The sequence below is a fragment of the Procambarus clarkii genome, chromosome 31 (genome assembly GCF_040958095.1).
Source record: "Procambarus clarkii isolate CNS0578487 chromosome 31, FALCON_Pclarkii_2.0, whole genome shotgun sequence".
NCBI classification, from domain to species: Eukaryota; Metazoa; Arthropoda; class Malacostraca; order Decapoda; family Cambaridae; genus Procambarus; species Procambarus clarkii.
In genome coordinates this window covers 29,079,694-29,096,400 of record NC_091180.1, presented here as the reverse complement: position 1 = coordinate 29,096,400, position 16,707 = coordinate 29,079,694, and the positions used below count along the sequence as shown (strand labels likewise).

Genomic DNA, 16,707 nt, shown 5'->3' with positions numbered 1-16,707 from the left:
GTAACCCAAGTACAGTAGTTTTAAAGTTTATTTCATTGTATTTCATGATTGCAAAGAGAAATTGCAGTCCTCTGATTACTATTTTAGAATCTAACTTGCTTTCAGTTTTGTTTGGGTTTAATTTAATAGCTATAATTATATTTGTTTAATTTTCTGGCCAGATTATGACCATTTTTAAAACTTGGTTATATAGGGAGTGATGTGGGAGTCGGAGCCCTTGCCAGGTGTCCTACCAGCACACCTCAGTTGTCACGTTTATCTTTCTTCCCACTAACGTTGTCACCACTGCAACTCTTGCAACCACTAATGCCTTTGCTATAATTTTACACTTTTCCTCAATAGCTACTTGTGTATAAGAAGGGAAGACGAGGGGATTAACTGGGAAAACACTAAAACTGAGTACTCGCCTAATTGTGCTTGCAGGAGTCGAGTTTCAGCCGTTTGGTTTCTCTAAACTAGTATACATATTCCTGAGCCTGTTGGGCTCTTATCATATCTACATTTGAAACTGTGTTTGGAATTTGCCTCCACCACATCACTGCCTAGTGCATTGTATTTGTTAACTACTGACACTTAAAAAGTCATTCTGATATGTCTGTGGCTCATTTGGGTACTCAGTTTCTACTTGTCCCACCCCCCCTTTGTGCATGTGCCACCTTTCTCTACCCTATCAAGTCCTCTGAGAATCTTGTATGTGGTAATCATGTTTCCCCTAACTCTCATGTCTTCCAGCAACGTGAAGTTTAGTTCCCTTAGTCTCGTAGCTCATACCCCTCAGTTCGGGTGCTAGTCTGGTGACATAGCTTTGAACCTTCTCCAATTTGTTCTTGTGCTTGACTAGATATGGACTCCACACCAGAGCTGCATACTCCAAGATTGGTCTAGCATATGTGGTATATAAGGTTCTAAATAATTCCTTACACAAATTTCTGACGGTAGTTTCATGTTGACCAACCTAGCATGAGTCGGTGATGATATTCTCTTGATGTGGGCTTCAGGGGACAGGTCTGGCAGAATATCAACACCCTGGTCTCTCTCTCCCTGATTTTTGAAGGATTTCATCTCCCTAATTGTACTTTGTATCTGATCTGCTCCCTACACCTATCTTCATTACTCTTCATTTGCTCAGGTTAAACTAATAGCCATTTGTTGCACCATTCCTTCAGTTTGTCCAGGTAATCTTGTAGCCTCATGCTGTCCTTTGTCTTAATCCTTCTCATAATTTTGGCATCGTTAGCAAACATTGAGGGGAATGAGTCTATTCCCTCTGGAAGATCATTTACATATATCAGAAACAGGATAGGTCTAAGTACAGAACCTTGTGGGACTCGCTGGTGACATCATGTCATTCCGAGGTTTCACCCCTCACAGTAACTCTGCTTCCTATTTCTTAGGCACTCCTTTAACCACTGGAGCATCCTACCAGTTAATCCTGCCTGTTTCCCAACTTATGCACCAGCCTATTATGGGGTGCTGTGTCAAAGGCTTTCTGACAGTCCAAGACAATGCAGTCTGCCCACCCTTCTCTTTCTTGCTTGATCTTTATCACCTTGTTGTTGAATTCTATTAGACTTGTGAGGCAAGATTTGTAATCCCTGAACCCAAAGTGGTGTGTCATGAAGTTCTCCAGATGTGTTACTCGTTTTTTCTCGTGATCTTCTCAATCACCTTGCATGGTATACAAGTTAAGAACACTGGCCTGTAGTTCAATGCCTGTTGCTCTTGAGTAAGGGTGTACCTGAGTGGCAGGAAATGGTGTCATACTCAGAGATGTCAAACTGGAGAGATTTGGAGAGATTGCTATTTGTAATCTGTATACAACCTGCTGAAGGAAAGGAACTCGATTATATCACCATTTGCAGTTGATGCAAAACTGGAAAACGCAAACCTTAGGAAGACTGACATATTTCTGGAGTTGGTAGACACATGGCTGCTAGATTTCGGTCTCAAAAAGTGTTAGGTAATGATGATTGTGTGAGGGGAAGGGGGAGTTAAAGATAGAATGTAATTGATAATTGGCTACAGTACTATTACTATATACGGTAATAACATTAATAGAATGACACAAAGGAAATATTTACCTTCAAACGTACATGACATCTGATCAATTAACAGGAGCAACAGCTTTGTATACATTTCTTACCTTGTTTATTTATATTTTTTGTCTAGAGTAAACATTAAACACTTCTATTTATTTTTGCAGCTTATCAGTCTCTGGCATCACACACAACTTGTTTGGCCAACAGTTAGAAGTTGTCTCAATCTAAATTATTTATGGGTTTGACAGTTTTGATTTCCAACATAAACAAGCAATATTGGGTAACCACATACATCTATGCACATGAAGGGTGGCTGAAGTTAGTGATGTGTCTGGTGGGACATGCAAAAAGGATTGCTTTATGGCATACAAAATATCCATGCTGATTAGGAACTGTTTGGTCATTTATCCTGTATTTTACCTAGTAGCTGCACCATTTCTGGCAGTTTAGGCTGGCTTAAGGATAATAATAATCAGTCACGGTGCTGTGTTCATACAAATTTTTTTGCATATGCATTTTGGTGTCTTATTGAGACTAGTCCTTCCTCTGTGCTCCCTTCCGACCACACAGACACACACACACTGTGAAAACATTGGATGGTACTTGTGTATTCCATGGTGTGTTATGTCACAAGTGTCCTAAAAAAATTTGGCATGAAATAGAGCCTCTAGTCTGTTATTAATTACAGGCCATAAATACAGTATAGATAAATCGGGAAATGCACTTGCTTTTTTAAATTTTAAGCGTTTGTACAGTACTGTACAATTAGCCCTGAAACCTTTTAATCATCCTGTACCTTATTTGTGAGTAAAAAAGCATGCATCATTGTTCAGTGCTTTTGATATCTAATACAGTACTGTACTGTACAGGAAGATTATAAGCTGGCTAATATGTCTAAAGATAATTTATTATGATGCTTTGCCTCAGACAAAGTATAGATGATTATGGGCATTCACTTTGTTAAGGATACCAGTACTGTATATTTATAGTGGAGGACAAGGGGGAGAGAAATGAAGTACTGTACCTGTATTTACATTGTAAAAATTCAACCATCTGCATGGCAGAACCAGAAGAAATATAACCAGAAATATAATGAATGCTTTATAAAATGTGACTATTTATTGACTTGCAAATAATAAGTACCTGGTATGCTTTATAAATGATCTGTGCAAGGAATGTTACTGAAAGACCTTATACCAGTGTTAAGATTATCTTCACAGGGAACTTAACTTTATATTCATATTTTTCTTTTTACAGGCTTACAAAATATACTTTTGTACTTGTCACAATAAACATTTTGTGTACAGTACTGTATGTTAAATTATGTATATTATAATAACAATCTGAACACTTACCAATGATGTAGATTTTCTCTACTTGGCAAGAAATCATTGAAGAAATGTCGGTTGCTTGGTGGGATGGTTGGATTCTTATCATAATGACTCGTACACTAACTTGCTACTGGCAGGGGCTCTTGGGATGTGATCATGTTTGGTTAGCAGTCAGTTATGATGAGTGTGGCAGGGGTTTCTCACTCAACCACACATACCAGGACTAACTGTAGTGTTGGTGCTCTTTTTTTATATTGCATTATTTTCCCTGTAAATCTGTTTTTAGGAATCTAATAAACATTTTAAATCCTGCACAAATTCCAAGCATTGTAGTTCATTGTTGCCGATTTGTGGTGTCGGCTACAGTATTGCAAAGACATATTCATGCTCATTGGAAATCTCGGGCTATTCCATGCATTCATCTTGTTCATTTTTTAGACTAGACTGTGGGAGACAGCCAAGTTACTGCTCTAAAGATTTGTTTATATTTTGTCACTTAATGTAATGAACATTTCATTTGAGTTCTGTATATCTTACAGCAGGAATTGCAAAATGTTGGAGGGCGGGGGGGGTGGGATTGCAATCCAGAGTGCATCAAATAGGAATGCATCAAACACTGAAATTTGTAAGAAGTTACAAGGTCATAACATGGTCCTGGGATATACAGTTGGACTCAGATGACATATGGGAGGCTAGAGAGTACATAAAGTTGAAAACGTTAGAACTGTGAGACATGTTTTGCTAAAAAGGCTCTCATGCCGTAACCCCATGACAGCAAACATACGGGTCAACCATCCCTAATGTAATTAAAATTTTATTGTAAACATTAACGATACAGGTGTACTTTGCATTTTCTAAACTACAGTGCAAGGAGCAAGAGCTGACTATAATTTGGCCTCCATGCCCCTTGGCTGTCGAGTGATAAGCAGCCACCACCTTTCCCGTCCCATACCAATTTTGGCTGATAAGTGCCAATATTACTCCTAATTATTATTTTGTTATATATTATCATTACTATTGTTATTTAACTTTTAATGTGCAAGTTATAAATTGCATGTCAGCTAAATGATCATCTTGCCACATAATGTTTTAATCATTGGTGAATGTAGATACAAAATGTGATGTATTTTGGTGAATTTAAGGGTTTAGGAAAATTGTTTAAAAATATTGAAAATGTCTCAACTTCAAATCGCATTGAGTGGTAACCAAATGTAGATAATAAATATCTCTTTGTACAATTCTTGTAAATAACCAAGTTGCCAAAGTTGGGCAAGTTAGCTTGATGCAAAGATTTTAATACTGATGCAGACTGCTGATTGGCCATGGTCACTGCCAGACCAACAGTGCTAGTGTGGGGGTTGTGGTCACTGCCAGACCAACAGTGCTAGTGTGGGGGTTGTGGTCGCTGCCAGACCGACACTGCTAGTGTGGAGGTCATGGTCGCTGCCGGACCGACAGTGCTGGTGTGGGGGTTATGGTCGCTGCCAGACAGACAGTGCTGGTGTGGGGGGTCATACTCGCTGCCAGACCGACAGTGCTGGTGTGGGGGGTCATAGTCGCTGCCAGACCAACAGTGCTAGTAGTGTGGGGGGTCGTGGTCACTGCCAGACCAACAGTGCTAGTGTGGGGGTCATAGTCACTGCCAGACCAACAGTGCTGGTGTGGGGGGTCATAGTCGCTGCCAGACCAACAGTGCTAGTGTGGGGGTCGTGGTCACTGCCAGACCAACAGTGCTAGTGTGGGGGTCGTGGTCACTGCCAGACCAACAGTGCTGGTGTGGGGGTCGTGGTCACTGCCAGACCAACAGTGCTAGTGTGGGGGTCGTGGTCACTGCCAGACCAACAGTGCTAGTGTGGGGGTCGTGGTCACTGCCAGACCAACAGTGCTGGTGTGAGGGTCGTGGTCACTGCCAGACCAACAGTTCTAGTTTGCGTCAATTTCAGGCTTTTGCTTCTATACTAGTCACTTCTATGCTTTATAGTAGCCATCTTAGGCTGTTGTTTCTGTGTGTTCTTTAATAGGTTGGTATTATTTGCTTAAAATATTGTAAGCTGTTAATGTATACTTGTATTTTTTTTCCAACAGTTCAGAATATGCTGCTTTGAAAATGTTTATGCCAGTTGGTGTAGTTCAGCAGTGTTCATATGGATGTCGAAATACTGTATTAGTACTTGGTTTTGTTTTCCATCATGATCAACCTATAATTTTGTTTTGAACCAGTGTTCAACAATTTAAGTTATTATGAATTATTGAGGTTATTCTTAAGCAATGCTGCTAATATGACAAATACCATGTAGTAAATTCATTGAGTTATAGTTTGATATTTTGTATAATGAAAGTACATTAGGACGTGTGTGTTCTTCCCTAAAAATGTACGACATCATAACTGGTGTTATAACATCAGAGTGGTGTGATAGTTTTTAGTATTTTTAGCCACCATTATAACATAAATTTTTGTTCATATGCTTGCAGTACATTTTTACACTAAAGCACAGTGTGTTCTCCTTTTCTAATATTCACTTTTGAATGTGCTTTTTATATTGTCAGTGTTCTTACTTTATGCTAGGTTTGCGGTAACTGATTTTTGCAAACTTAAGTGTCACTATTGTTTCACTTATTGTCTGAAATCATTTTCAAGCCAGATTCCTCAGACTCTTACTTTAAATTTCAAAATCAGTAATAAAATGATTCATAAATTTTTATGGTGATAATGAAATCTGTATCAATTAACTATTTTTGTCTGCAGGAGGATGAATACGAGGCGAGAGTTGGTGCCCGCTTCCCCATAAAGTGGACTGCACCTGAGGCAGCCAACTACTCCAAGTTCTCCATAAAGAGTGATGTGTGGTCATTTGGTATCCTCCTTACTGAACTTATCACTTATGGACGAATACCTTACCCAGGTAAGTTGTGCATTATGTGTAATGCACTACTCTCTTCTATAGTTCTTAGTATATCATAAGAGTTCTGACTCGTATGATATACAGTGGTGCCTCGATTAACAAATTTAATCCGTTCCGGCACCAAGCTCATTATGTGAAACGCTCGTCTTGCGAAACAACAACAGCAACAACTGTCGTCGTAGAACCAGCGGGAATGCTAGGAAGCACCATGTGGTTTGCTCGTTAATTGAGACATTTTCTGCAAGTGGCTCGCTCATTACTCGAAATGCTTGTAACTGGAGTCACTCGTCACTAAAGGTTCACTGTACTAACAAACATGCTATGCTGGTGTGTGCAATCCCTTTTCCCATGATATGGTGTGCGCAGTACAGTGGTTAAACGAAATACAGGATACAAGACACATCAAATCTACTCATGGTAGGAAAGCAACATGTAAAGGATCTGGGAATAATGCTGTTTAATGACCTAGGATTTAAGGGTCATAACCAAGCAAATATAACTTCAACTAGAAAAATTATAGAATTGATTATGAGAACCTTCTAATCTAGGGATACTATCACAATACTTATAATATTCAAATTGTTGTCTCACCCTGAGCACTGCTCGATACCTGCTTGAAGATAAGCATTTTATTGCTTCTTAATTACAATTAGTACTTAACCTATAGGTATATTAATATTACAGTTTTATAAAACTAATAAAACAAAACTAATATATTTCAATAAATTGTAAAGTAACTCAGGATATTTTCAAATTTTGTATAAAATCTCTATTGTTTAATAAAACTGAAAAAGAAATTCCTGATATTTAAAACATGTGTATAGTGAATTGAACTTAAAAACTTCTTCCTAAAATTCTGAGCGTCTTAACAGAAAAGGAGGAGAATAAATTGGGAGGTAAATGTAACAGCCCCATAAGTGCAATTATGTACTGTGTATGACAGTAAGGACATGGACTTATTACACTTAGTATTAAACCGTACTGTCAATTCGGAGGATGGGTTGACTGGAAAGGAAATGAGATAGGTATCAAATATGTACATGGAAGATACTGAAAGACCAGGTCCCAAATTTACATTGTAAAATAACAGTATTCTGGAGAAAATGATATGGTAGGAAATGCAGAGTAGAGGTGCCATAGATGCAATCATAGAACACTATGAATATGAGAGGTCTATGGATGTTCAGTAGCCTCCTGACACATATAAGAAATATTACCAGAACAAAAGCAGATTTAAAGAAAAACTAGGTGGCAACGAGACCGTTCCCTGCTCGCCTTAATGCTTTCATATCTGCATCACTGGCTCCAGATTTTCCTTTCACACATTTCACTTCCTCTATTATGTGGCAGCCAGTCAGAACCAGTCAGTCAGTCACAAGAAGTCAGTCAAGACCAGTCACAGGCAGTCATAACCAAAGGCAGTCAAGCATTCACAGTTGTGGTAGCAACCGGTTAGGCATTTACGGTCAGTCACGCATTCAGTCAATCAACCATTCACAGTTGCAACCAGTCAGTCAGTAAACAGTAAGAGTTTAATGACAGGCACTCAGGAAGTCTGCCTCCCGATCCATCAGCTGTTAGCAAGGAAGCCCACCGTATTAATACCATCCATATGGCTGGGAGGGGTACAGCTGGGGAGGGTGTGTGATGGGGGGATGGAGGTAGCGGGGAGGGTGACCAGCTCTGCCAACCATCTCGCTACTGCCCCCCTTCCTCGGCTGTACTCCTCCTAGCCATATGGACGGTATTAATACGGTGGGCTTCCTTGCTACCAGCTGATGGATCGGGAGGCAGACTTCCTGAGCGCCTGTCATTAAAATCTTATTGTTTACTAACTGACTGGTTGATTGACTTAATGGTTGATTGGCTGTGAATGGTTGATTGACTGACTGCATGTAGCAACTGGTTGCTACAACAACTGTGAATGCTTGACTGCCTTTAGTTATGACTGCCTGTGACTGGTCTTGACTGAATGCTTGACTGACTTGTTGTGACTGTAACTGACTGGTTCTGACTGGCTGCAACATAAGAGGCAGTGAAATGTGTGAAAGGAAACTCTGGAACCAGTGATGCAGATATGAAAGTGTTTAAGGCGAGCAGGGAACAGTCTCGCCGCCGCCTCCCCCCTCACCCTCCCCTTACACCAACACTGCTCCTCCCTCCCTCCCTCCCTCCCTCCCTCCTTCATCATCTCCCATACACCAACAAGAGTCCTCGGTAAAGGTAAAGAAAGTGCAGTTAAAAAATGAGTACAATAGTATTCTGTATAAAATGTATTTTTTAGTTAATATTTTTGGGTGTGTGGGACAGATTCAATTTACATTATTTCTTACAGGAAAATTCCTTTCGGATTTTGAATTTTCAGTTTTCGAACCGTCTTTGGGAACAGATTAAATTCGAAAATGGAGGTACGACTGTAATTACTAGACAATGTTAATAGAAAAATGACACTCTAGGTACCAATATTGAATTTATGAAGCATAAAATAAAGTTGACTTCATTAAACCAAAACATTACTTCAACTTTTATGTTTCCCTTACAAAACCACTTGTATAAATCCAGAGGAATTTACTGCAATAAATTCCATATCTTTAAGGTCTAGTGAAATATATTGAATAAAGTTCTATAATCTTTAGCAGGGTTGTACTGAAATTAATATACTAAATTAATCTGGGAGAATAGCTATTATACCTAATGATCTCTCTTAGGAATGACCAATGCAGAGGTGTTGCATCAAGTTGAGCACGGATATCGTATGCCTCCACCACCCGGCTGTCCTCCTGCACTCTATGACATAATGGTTGAGTGTTGGCACAAGGATCCTATGAAGAGACCCACCTTTGAGACCCTTACATGGAAATTAGAAGATTTCTTTACTCTAGAAGGTTCCGAGTACAAGGAGGCTGCGGTGGCCTACTGACCCTCGATCATCAAGCCCAGATCAGGTGGCTGCGCTGATATGGAATTGTATCCGGCCTTTACCTAGTGTTACTTCTTCACCATATTGTTACCAAGGTCGTATTGATTCTCCTTGTAGCTTTGGCTACAAAATGAAACTTGAACCCAAATACAGTACTATTTTCCTATGGATTATTCCAGAAACAAGAAGAATGACCTAATAATGCAGCTAATGACAACCTGATCTGGCACAAAAATGCAAACTTGCCCAAATGGCTTGGAGATGATTCATATTGTCTGTTTCAGGTATTTATTATGGCAGCCAATAATATTAGTGTATACTAAAAAGGACAAATGTGTAGGCCACAAGTTATTTTGTTATTAAATGTGTGTGTTCTGTACAAGGTATCCAGCCCTAATGCAGCTTTGTGAAAAAATTACATATGGTATGTCAAAATGAGGATAATCTGCGAGACTATAATCTACATGTTTCCTATTTTTTGGAAGTGTTTAGATTATTACAAACTATTAGTCCCAGGATGTGTGTTCCACTTTTAAGTGGCAGCAGCTGTAATTTTTTATTGTAAAAACCTGACATTTAAGCTGTTGGATATTAAACTTCAACATGTGGCCTAAGGTTTCACTGCCTGCTGCCTTTAAACCAAGACTGCATTTTTTATACAACTCAAAATGAAACATTTGAACAATTGAAAACTTTTACTGAGAGAGAGAGAGAAGGGACAGTGATACATATATTCAGGGAAATTATCAGTAACTGGTGTGAATGAAGTGGTATGATCATCAGCAAAAGTATAAACATCACATTACAAAATCTGCATCACACATAAATTAATCCCAGTATCTTAAAGACCCATATCTTCAAAGAACATTGTTTTTCTTGATCTTTGAAAAAATGGACAATGGTATACATCCTTTTTATGTCATTGAATGACATGCTTTATATGTAAGTGTCTTTTATAGAGTTTCAACACAATCCCAGTGTATGGTGACTTAATGGGATGGTAATATATTATGCTTGTAATTGTCTCCCCTTCTGGAACTGATTCACTTTAGGGAGCATATATGCAATAGGAATAAATATTTTGAAGCTCCATAGTGAATTGTACCTTTACAAATCTGTAGTGTCACAAATGTAAAGGAAGTTTCGTATTTTGTCATCCCAGTGTATTGCCTTAGAATTGCACCAAAGACAAGTTGAAATTTCCAAGACAGGGAAAGTGTAGTGTTTTAACTCTGATTCATGCTTTTGATGCTCAAGTTTCCAACTGCAATGTAGGGGATATTAGGTACATTTATTGCATCTAGGCTATGCCTAGAATGGCAGCATGTTCACTATAGTAAGATTTTTGTAATGTGTGCAAATAATGTTATGTAAAGATCAATTTTAATGCTCTTTGTCAGCTGACCAGCACAATTTCTAGTTATAATTTTTTAATTCCTATACACATAAGCCGGTAGTAGTTGATTGTTCTTGTGATTAGGATTGTAATGAGAAGGTAATCATTTATACTTTTATAATTTTTGTGCTATACCAAAACAAACCCAAAGGGGCAGATGGCATGAAGATTTATGAAACAAATCTTGAAATTCTTGCCATGCAGGCAGGCAAGGATTCTTGGCTTTTTTTATATATATAATTGTATTATTTTAATGCAAAGTACTAAATACTGTAAAATTAGTATGTTAATGCAGCTATCCAGTTTTACATGATTAATTTATTAGCTGCTTGCGGCTTAAGTGCATCAGGAACACATCACATGACTTGCCAACCTGTCCTCTTAAAAATAACGTCACTTTTGGCTGTTTGCCAAAAGTGGCACGTAATTTGAAAATTTGAAAAATTAATTTGAAAATGAAAAAAAAAAGTGAAAATAAATTTGGGATTATTTTTTTCAACAACAGTAAGTTAAGGGTCCTCTGATAGGTTAGGTGGGCAGGAAATTCTTATAACGTTTCAAAACATTATGAAAAATGTTAATTGAAAGTTTCCTTTTCTAACCTTACCGAGTAAGCCGGACGACTCAAACAGAAAACGGAACAATACGTCACTTTTGTGAGTCGATTTCATTTCAAATTACGTCCAAATTTGCCTATAGCGCGCATACAAGCGAAAAGTGACGTTATTTTTAAGAGGACGGGTTGGACTTGCAGCTCAGTTTCCTAGTGTGTGTGTGTGTGTGTATGTGTGTGAGTGAAAGTGAGTGTACACGTACGTTTGCATACAGTTTTGGTTGCGATACCAAATGCTACTCATCATGTCTCATTACTCTTAAATATCTCTATTTTTACCCATACATTTAAACATAATGCATAGTTGTCATTTTGTTGAACATCATTTGCATGTGCATTTAACTTAGTTATTGTTCATTGAGGTTGTTAGCCATATTACCTCTCCCCTCTCCATCATGTCTTTCATATGATAGTGATTGATATCCTATTTCCAGCATTAGTGCTTTACTCAGTTGTGTTATTTTGTTATGGCAACTGTCACCAGTACCAGAGCTTCTCTGCTTCATGAAAAAGCAGTGTCTGTAAATTTGTATATCTTTGTATAGTTTTGAGTGTTTTGTTAGTGAATGTGCTTTTTTTTTTTTTAAGTCTAGATTTAGGACCAACCAATTCTTGCTCTCTCTGTATGCAGGTAGTGAAAGAAATGGGGAGTTTGTTGTGTGTAACACATTGAGTTGTCTCTCAAACTTGGAATCAATCACACACTGCCAAAAGCATCACTCCAATATCTTGCACTTTCTTACACTAGCAACTTGTAGTAGTTGTGGCTAATAACATCAGTTTTCTTACGAGTACCTAAAGCCTTACTTTTTATGCATTTTTAAATTACAATGCACAAGAGATAATTTAAGAAGTAACATATGTGGTGTCAATTTAGTGGAAAGTGTCTTGTCTTGCATGGGTAAAGTTAATGGGGCTGGGGTGCAGGGGTAACGTCATATACAGTGGGTGTATGTATGAGGATTTGTTTTTGTTTAAAAAATATTGTATATTTAAATGCATATACAATGGAGATGACCTTTTGTGATTTGATATTGATGAATGCATCCTGAAACAGTTTCTATAACTTGGTATATGTTCTCATTGGCAGTATTGCTAGCAGGAATTACTGTTCAGTGTTGGTAGTCGTACCAAATATCTGCTCATTAAAGCTATTTTGGAGCTTTGCTTGTACATGTTTACACTTAATTCATAATAATATAATTTGTTGTGACGGGGGACAGGCAGCCAGTGTATTCATACACGTTAGGGCTTATATTGAGGGTGCCCCCCCCCCATTCCCACACATGAGGTTGAATTACTGACCCCGCCCAGGATGCAACCCCACAACAAGCTGACTAACTCCTGAGTACCTACTTACTGTTAGGTGAACAGCAGCATTGGGTGAAAGGAAATGTACCCAACCATTTCTGTCCCGCCCGGAATTCTCTATTGTGCGTCGAGAACAAACCCGATTGTACTACCGGGACTTGAAACATAAAATTAAATTGGATGAAGAGAAAGCAGCAGTTAGATGCTACTTTAGTTCTGCCAGCTGTACAGTAAAATTAAATTGATATAAATGTATTTTGTTTTGATCCTAGAGATAGCTAAAAATGTGCAGTTCATATTTTGGCTAATAAATTTTAATAGCTGCTCTGAAGGAGTGTTTAGCAAATATAATCATCTGATAGTAGTAGTCAGTGTTGAGGTGTCCAGTAGAAAAAAATACATTCCATCATAAAGGATCACTTGGGGCCATGGAAGGTAGCCCCTAAAGTAGTGTGTGTGTGTGTATGTGTGTGTAATATGTACACACAAGGCCTGTGATGCCACAACTACAGTATGAAGGCAATGTCCAAAGAATAGTTTAACCCAGTGTGTGCATGTTGGATGATCATATTTGAACAAACTTGCTGGGGTTAGTGTCTCATACCCATGCATCAGGTGTCACTTCTGTAAGTCAAATGCCTGGCATATTAAGGGCTTAATTTAACTTGCCAGTGTATTTTCCATGAAACAAAATGACTCTATATTAACATGTAGTCCAGTCTCATTGTCAACAGTTCTCTTCAAAGTATGTCATTTTTACACTTGACAAATAATGCATTTGTTCAAGACCCTTGTTATTACATTTCAGGTATCAAAGTACACCTGTGTATGAATTGTGCTTATAACTTTTCCAAGCATGTAAATTAACCTTGGACTGGAAGGGAAAGTTAATTTTAAATAAGGAGTATTTTGTAGTGTGTGTGGGGGATGTTGACACATCAAGTTGGAGAAACTTCAGCAACATGTCAGAACTTGTTGTAGTACTTGCTAGAAAGTAAGAATTGCAGTTACACGAGTACCTATGGCAGTGGTCTGTGGTGCTTTTAATAAACTGTCAGTGGTTGTACTGTGTGTCAAGCACAGATATTGAATGTGTAGTAATTGATTTGAGAAAATATGAAAATTGTATAGGGTTCTAATATGTATTTGCTAAAGTTTTCAAAACAATTAAAACAAAAAATTGGTACATGCACTGGATGTGATCTGTCCCACTTTTTAGTATCGTGTCCATCAATAAATTTTTACGTTCTATTTATTTTTGTAATGAGAATTTTGTGCTCATATTAAATGGTAGGAAAAGAAACCAGACATTCAATGCAGAGGCATACAGATTATGGTTACTATGTACAGTCTTAAACTTAAGTATTCTCAGTAGATGTAGCATTTTTTGGCAGTTACAAAGTGGAATATTTTTAATATTTTGAGAATTGTGGTCATAAACAGAAATTATCAAAAATTTAAATTAGAGTTCATAAATCATATTGATGTGCCACTTTAGTTATAGTTCCAGCCATGTGTCTTAATTGTGTGCATACACTGCATCCTCTTGACGGTGGTAGTGCCTTCTCTTGCCCAAATCACTACAAATATGTAATAGATTTGTAACAAATGAAAGCTTACACAAATTTAGAATTACAAGGTTAGTATATATAATTAATTGCTCTCTTCAAGTACTTTAAATTTAACGAATCATTAATGATGTGGCAGAATATTAACATTTAGCAGGTGGTTGTAGCAACAATGGAGGGCACACACATTAAGAGGTTACAATTTGCAAATTTTGTCTGCCTCAATATTGCATAAAAATTTTAAGTGCCTATGGCATTTGTTGTCAGTCCCTTCAAAGAAGCAGACAGCTTGCCTTTTGAGACTTTGCCAGGGAAGGATGACTGGAGTTCACCAGTAGTAAACAGGCAGGTGTGGGGGTATAGTATTTGATTTGATTTGATTTGTATACCAAAGGTTACTGCAATTATTTAAATTTGCTCTGAATTGTACTGTAAGGGAATGTTGATTGTTATAAAGTCAGACAGTGGTAAGTAACTTAATTTGAAATTTTAAGACTTTTGCCAGGGGGAAAAGTAATTCAAAATTTTTGAAGCATTAGTTATATAGTGTAATGTCCATTATGTATTTTAATTAAAAGTTGAAAGCACATGGATTGTAGTAGCTGATGATTATAGTCTTTAATATTTTCAGTCTTGTTTTTTTTTTAAATATAGAAATTTAATTGATTTTAAAAAGCACAAATGTTTATGTAATGCAATACTATGGGCAAAGTTTCACTAGGCTGTTTCATACATAGAAATAATTAATAGACTTGATAAAATAGGATACTCGTGTACAAGGTGAGGATTTTTTTTTTTAATAATAAAGCCTTTTCAGGAAGTAATGTCGGTCATTATTACTTTCTCTGTGTTTACAAGTGCTGTTGCCTCTCCACACGACTTAAAAATAATTTTTAGTAGTTGGTTACATAAAGACTTGAGCAGTAGCTTGTTTTGTACATTTTATACTGGAAACAAAAGTCATCAGTTATTTATGTTGAGAAATCTTTGTGTATTTGGTCTTGTAGAAGCTACTTGAAATCAGTCATATTTATTATAGCTTGTGTTACTCTGCCTGCAACTCTGGTTGGCCAGACTTAACCTTGTGTTAATTACAGCACTGATAGGCCTCGGTGGTGTGATTATATGACTGGTTATAATTAGATGTATATTCAATAATACAATTGTAATAATACTCGTACTCCTTTAGTTTAGCTCGACCATGTGTACCGAAAGAGTCAAACATCTTAACGTCTGAGTCAAGACTGGCATTGCGTTGTTACATACTCAGTATGTCAACTCCCCACGCGTCTAATACTTGCTTAATCAGGGCTCAAGACATGATTAATTCTGTACATTAAAACAAAATTTTTTATTCATCTCAATAGCATGAACTAGAGATGTCTGATAAAAGCATGGTTAACCAAGATGTAAATAAGTAAGTTCTTGCTGTATTGTAGTGATGCTGCCGATTTGGTATGTTACGTACATTGTAGTTTTTTTGAAATGTTGACTGAATGTTGCAATGGTTGCTAATCTCATCCCACCAGTTACATGATGATGTATTTTGTTAAAACAAAATTGAGTCCAGTGTAGATAGGAGATATCATGTTAACTGGTGAATAGGGAAACTGACAAGACTAATGTGTGAATGTTTGTATTGCCCTGGAAGTATTTACTTAAATATATGGGTGCAGTTAAGTGATTTCTTTCAGGTAGTCAAGTGCCCTGCATTTTCTTTGTACAATGTCTTGACTTTTCCGAGTCACTGATCGATATCATCTTGCTACTATCATTTCTTACATGATTTTAAAAGTTCAATTTTGGGTACTCAAATAGCCATTTATTTATTTACATTAAGTATTATTACTGTTCCTGTCAAGTGTGGACCATTATGTAGTTAATGGAAGCGTAAGTGGTTAATTTGGTTTTGCAATCAATCATAAATGAACTCATTTACTATAGGTAAGTTGAACTGTTGATAAATTGTGGGATTTTGAACAATTTCTGCATCATCACTGGACATGAAAACTAAATTTTAAGAAACAAAATATATATATATGCTGTGCTGTATCTTGTCCAACAACGAGATAAAACGTACAGTTAAATAATATGCATGTTCGTAATGAAAGTTTTGAAAATAAATTTTGTTTTTTTTTTTCACCATTCAACATACAGTATTGGGATTACCACAAATATTTTAGAGAACACTGAGAAAATAAAGTTTACTATCTTCCTGAAAATAGACATTGAGGAGGTGCTCTACAATGCTCTCAAACCAGCACCTTACAGAGGGTTGAGTTTGTGGCTCAAGTTCTTCCGCTTGTTTCTAAAGACCGACCATCTATCTCCAACAGTTCTGGTTAGTGTTATGAATGACATGCTAGAAATTCAAGCAAGTAGTTGATTCCAAAGAGCTGGACAGGCAAAAATGGCTTCATTAGTAGCAGCAGGTGTCCACAAGGGTTATTAGAGACAATACCAATGTGGCTGGAAATCTAGCAAAATTTGTCCATCTTGCATCTGTAAGATTTTGATTTTGTGAAGGGTTAAAAGGGTACAATAACAAGACTAATGGTTGCACATGATGAGTGGAGAGTATTTGTGGGTACAATATTTTGCAATGTCAGCATCAGTTTCAGCTGAA

General features: G+C 37.3%; 1 protein-coding gene across 1 annotated transcript in view; it reads left to right on the top strand.

The window, feature by feature from the left end:
• The window catches only part of LOC123758798 (Tyrosine-protein kinase Src42A), a 42,319-nt gene extending 26,114 nt beyond the window's left edge, over positions 1 to 16,205 (top strand). Inside the window, exons 8-9 of the mRNA XM_045743503.2 lie at positions 6,117 to 6,273; positions 8,982 to 16,205. Of these exons, the coding sequence (XP_045599459.1) occupies positions 6,117 to 6,273; positions 8,982 to 9,193 (369 nt within the window). The 3' untranslated portion in view covers positions 9,194 to 16,205. The remainder of the gene's footprint in view (positions 1 to 6,116; positions 6,274 to 8,981) is intronic.
• The last annotated feature ends 502 nt before the right edge of the window (positions 16,206 to 16,707 follow it).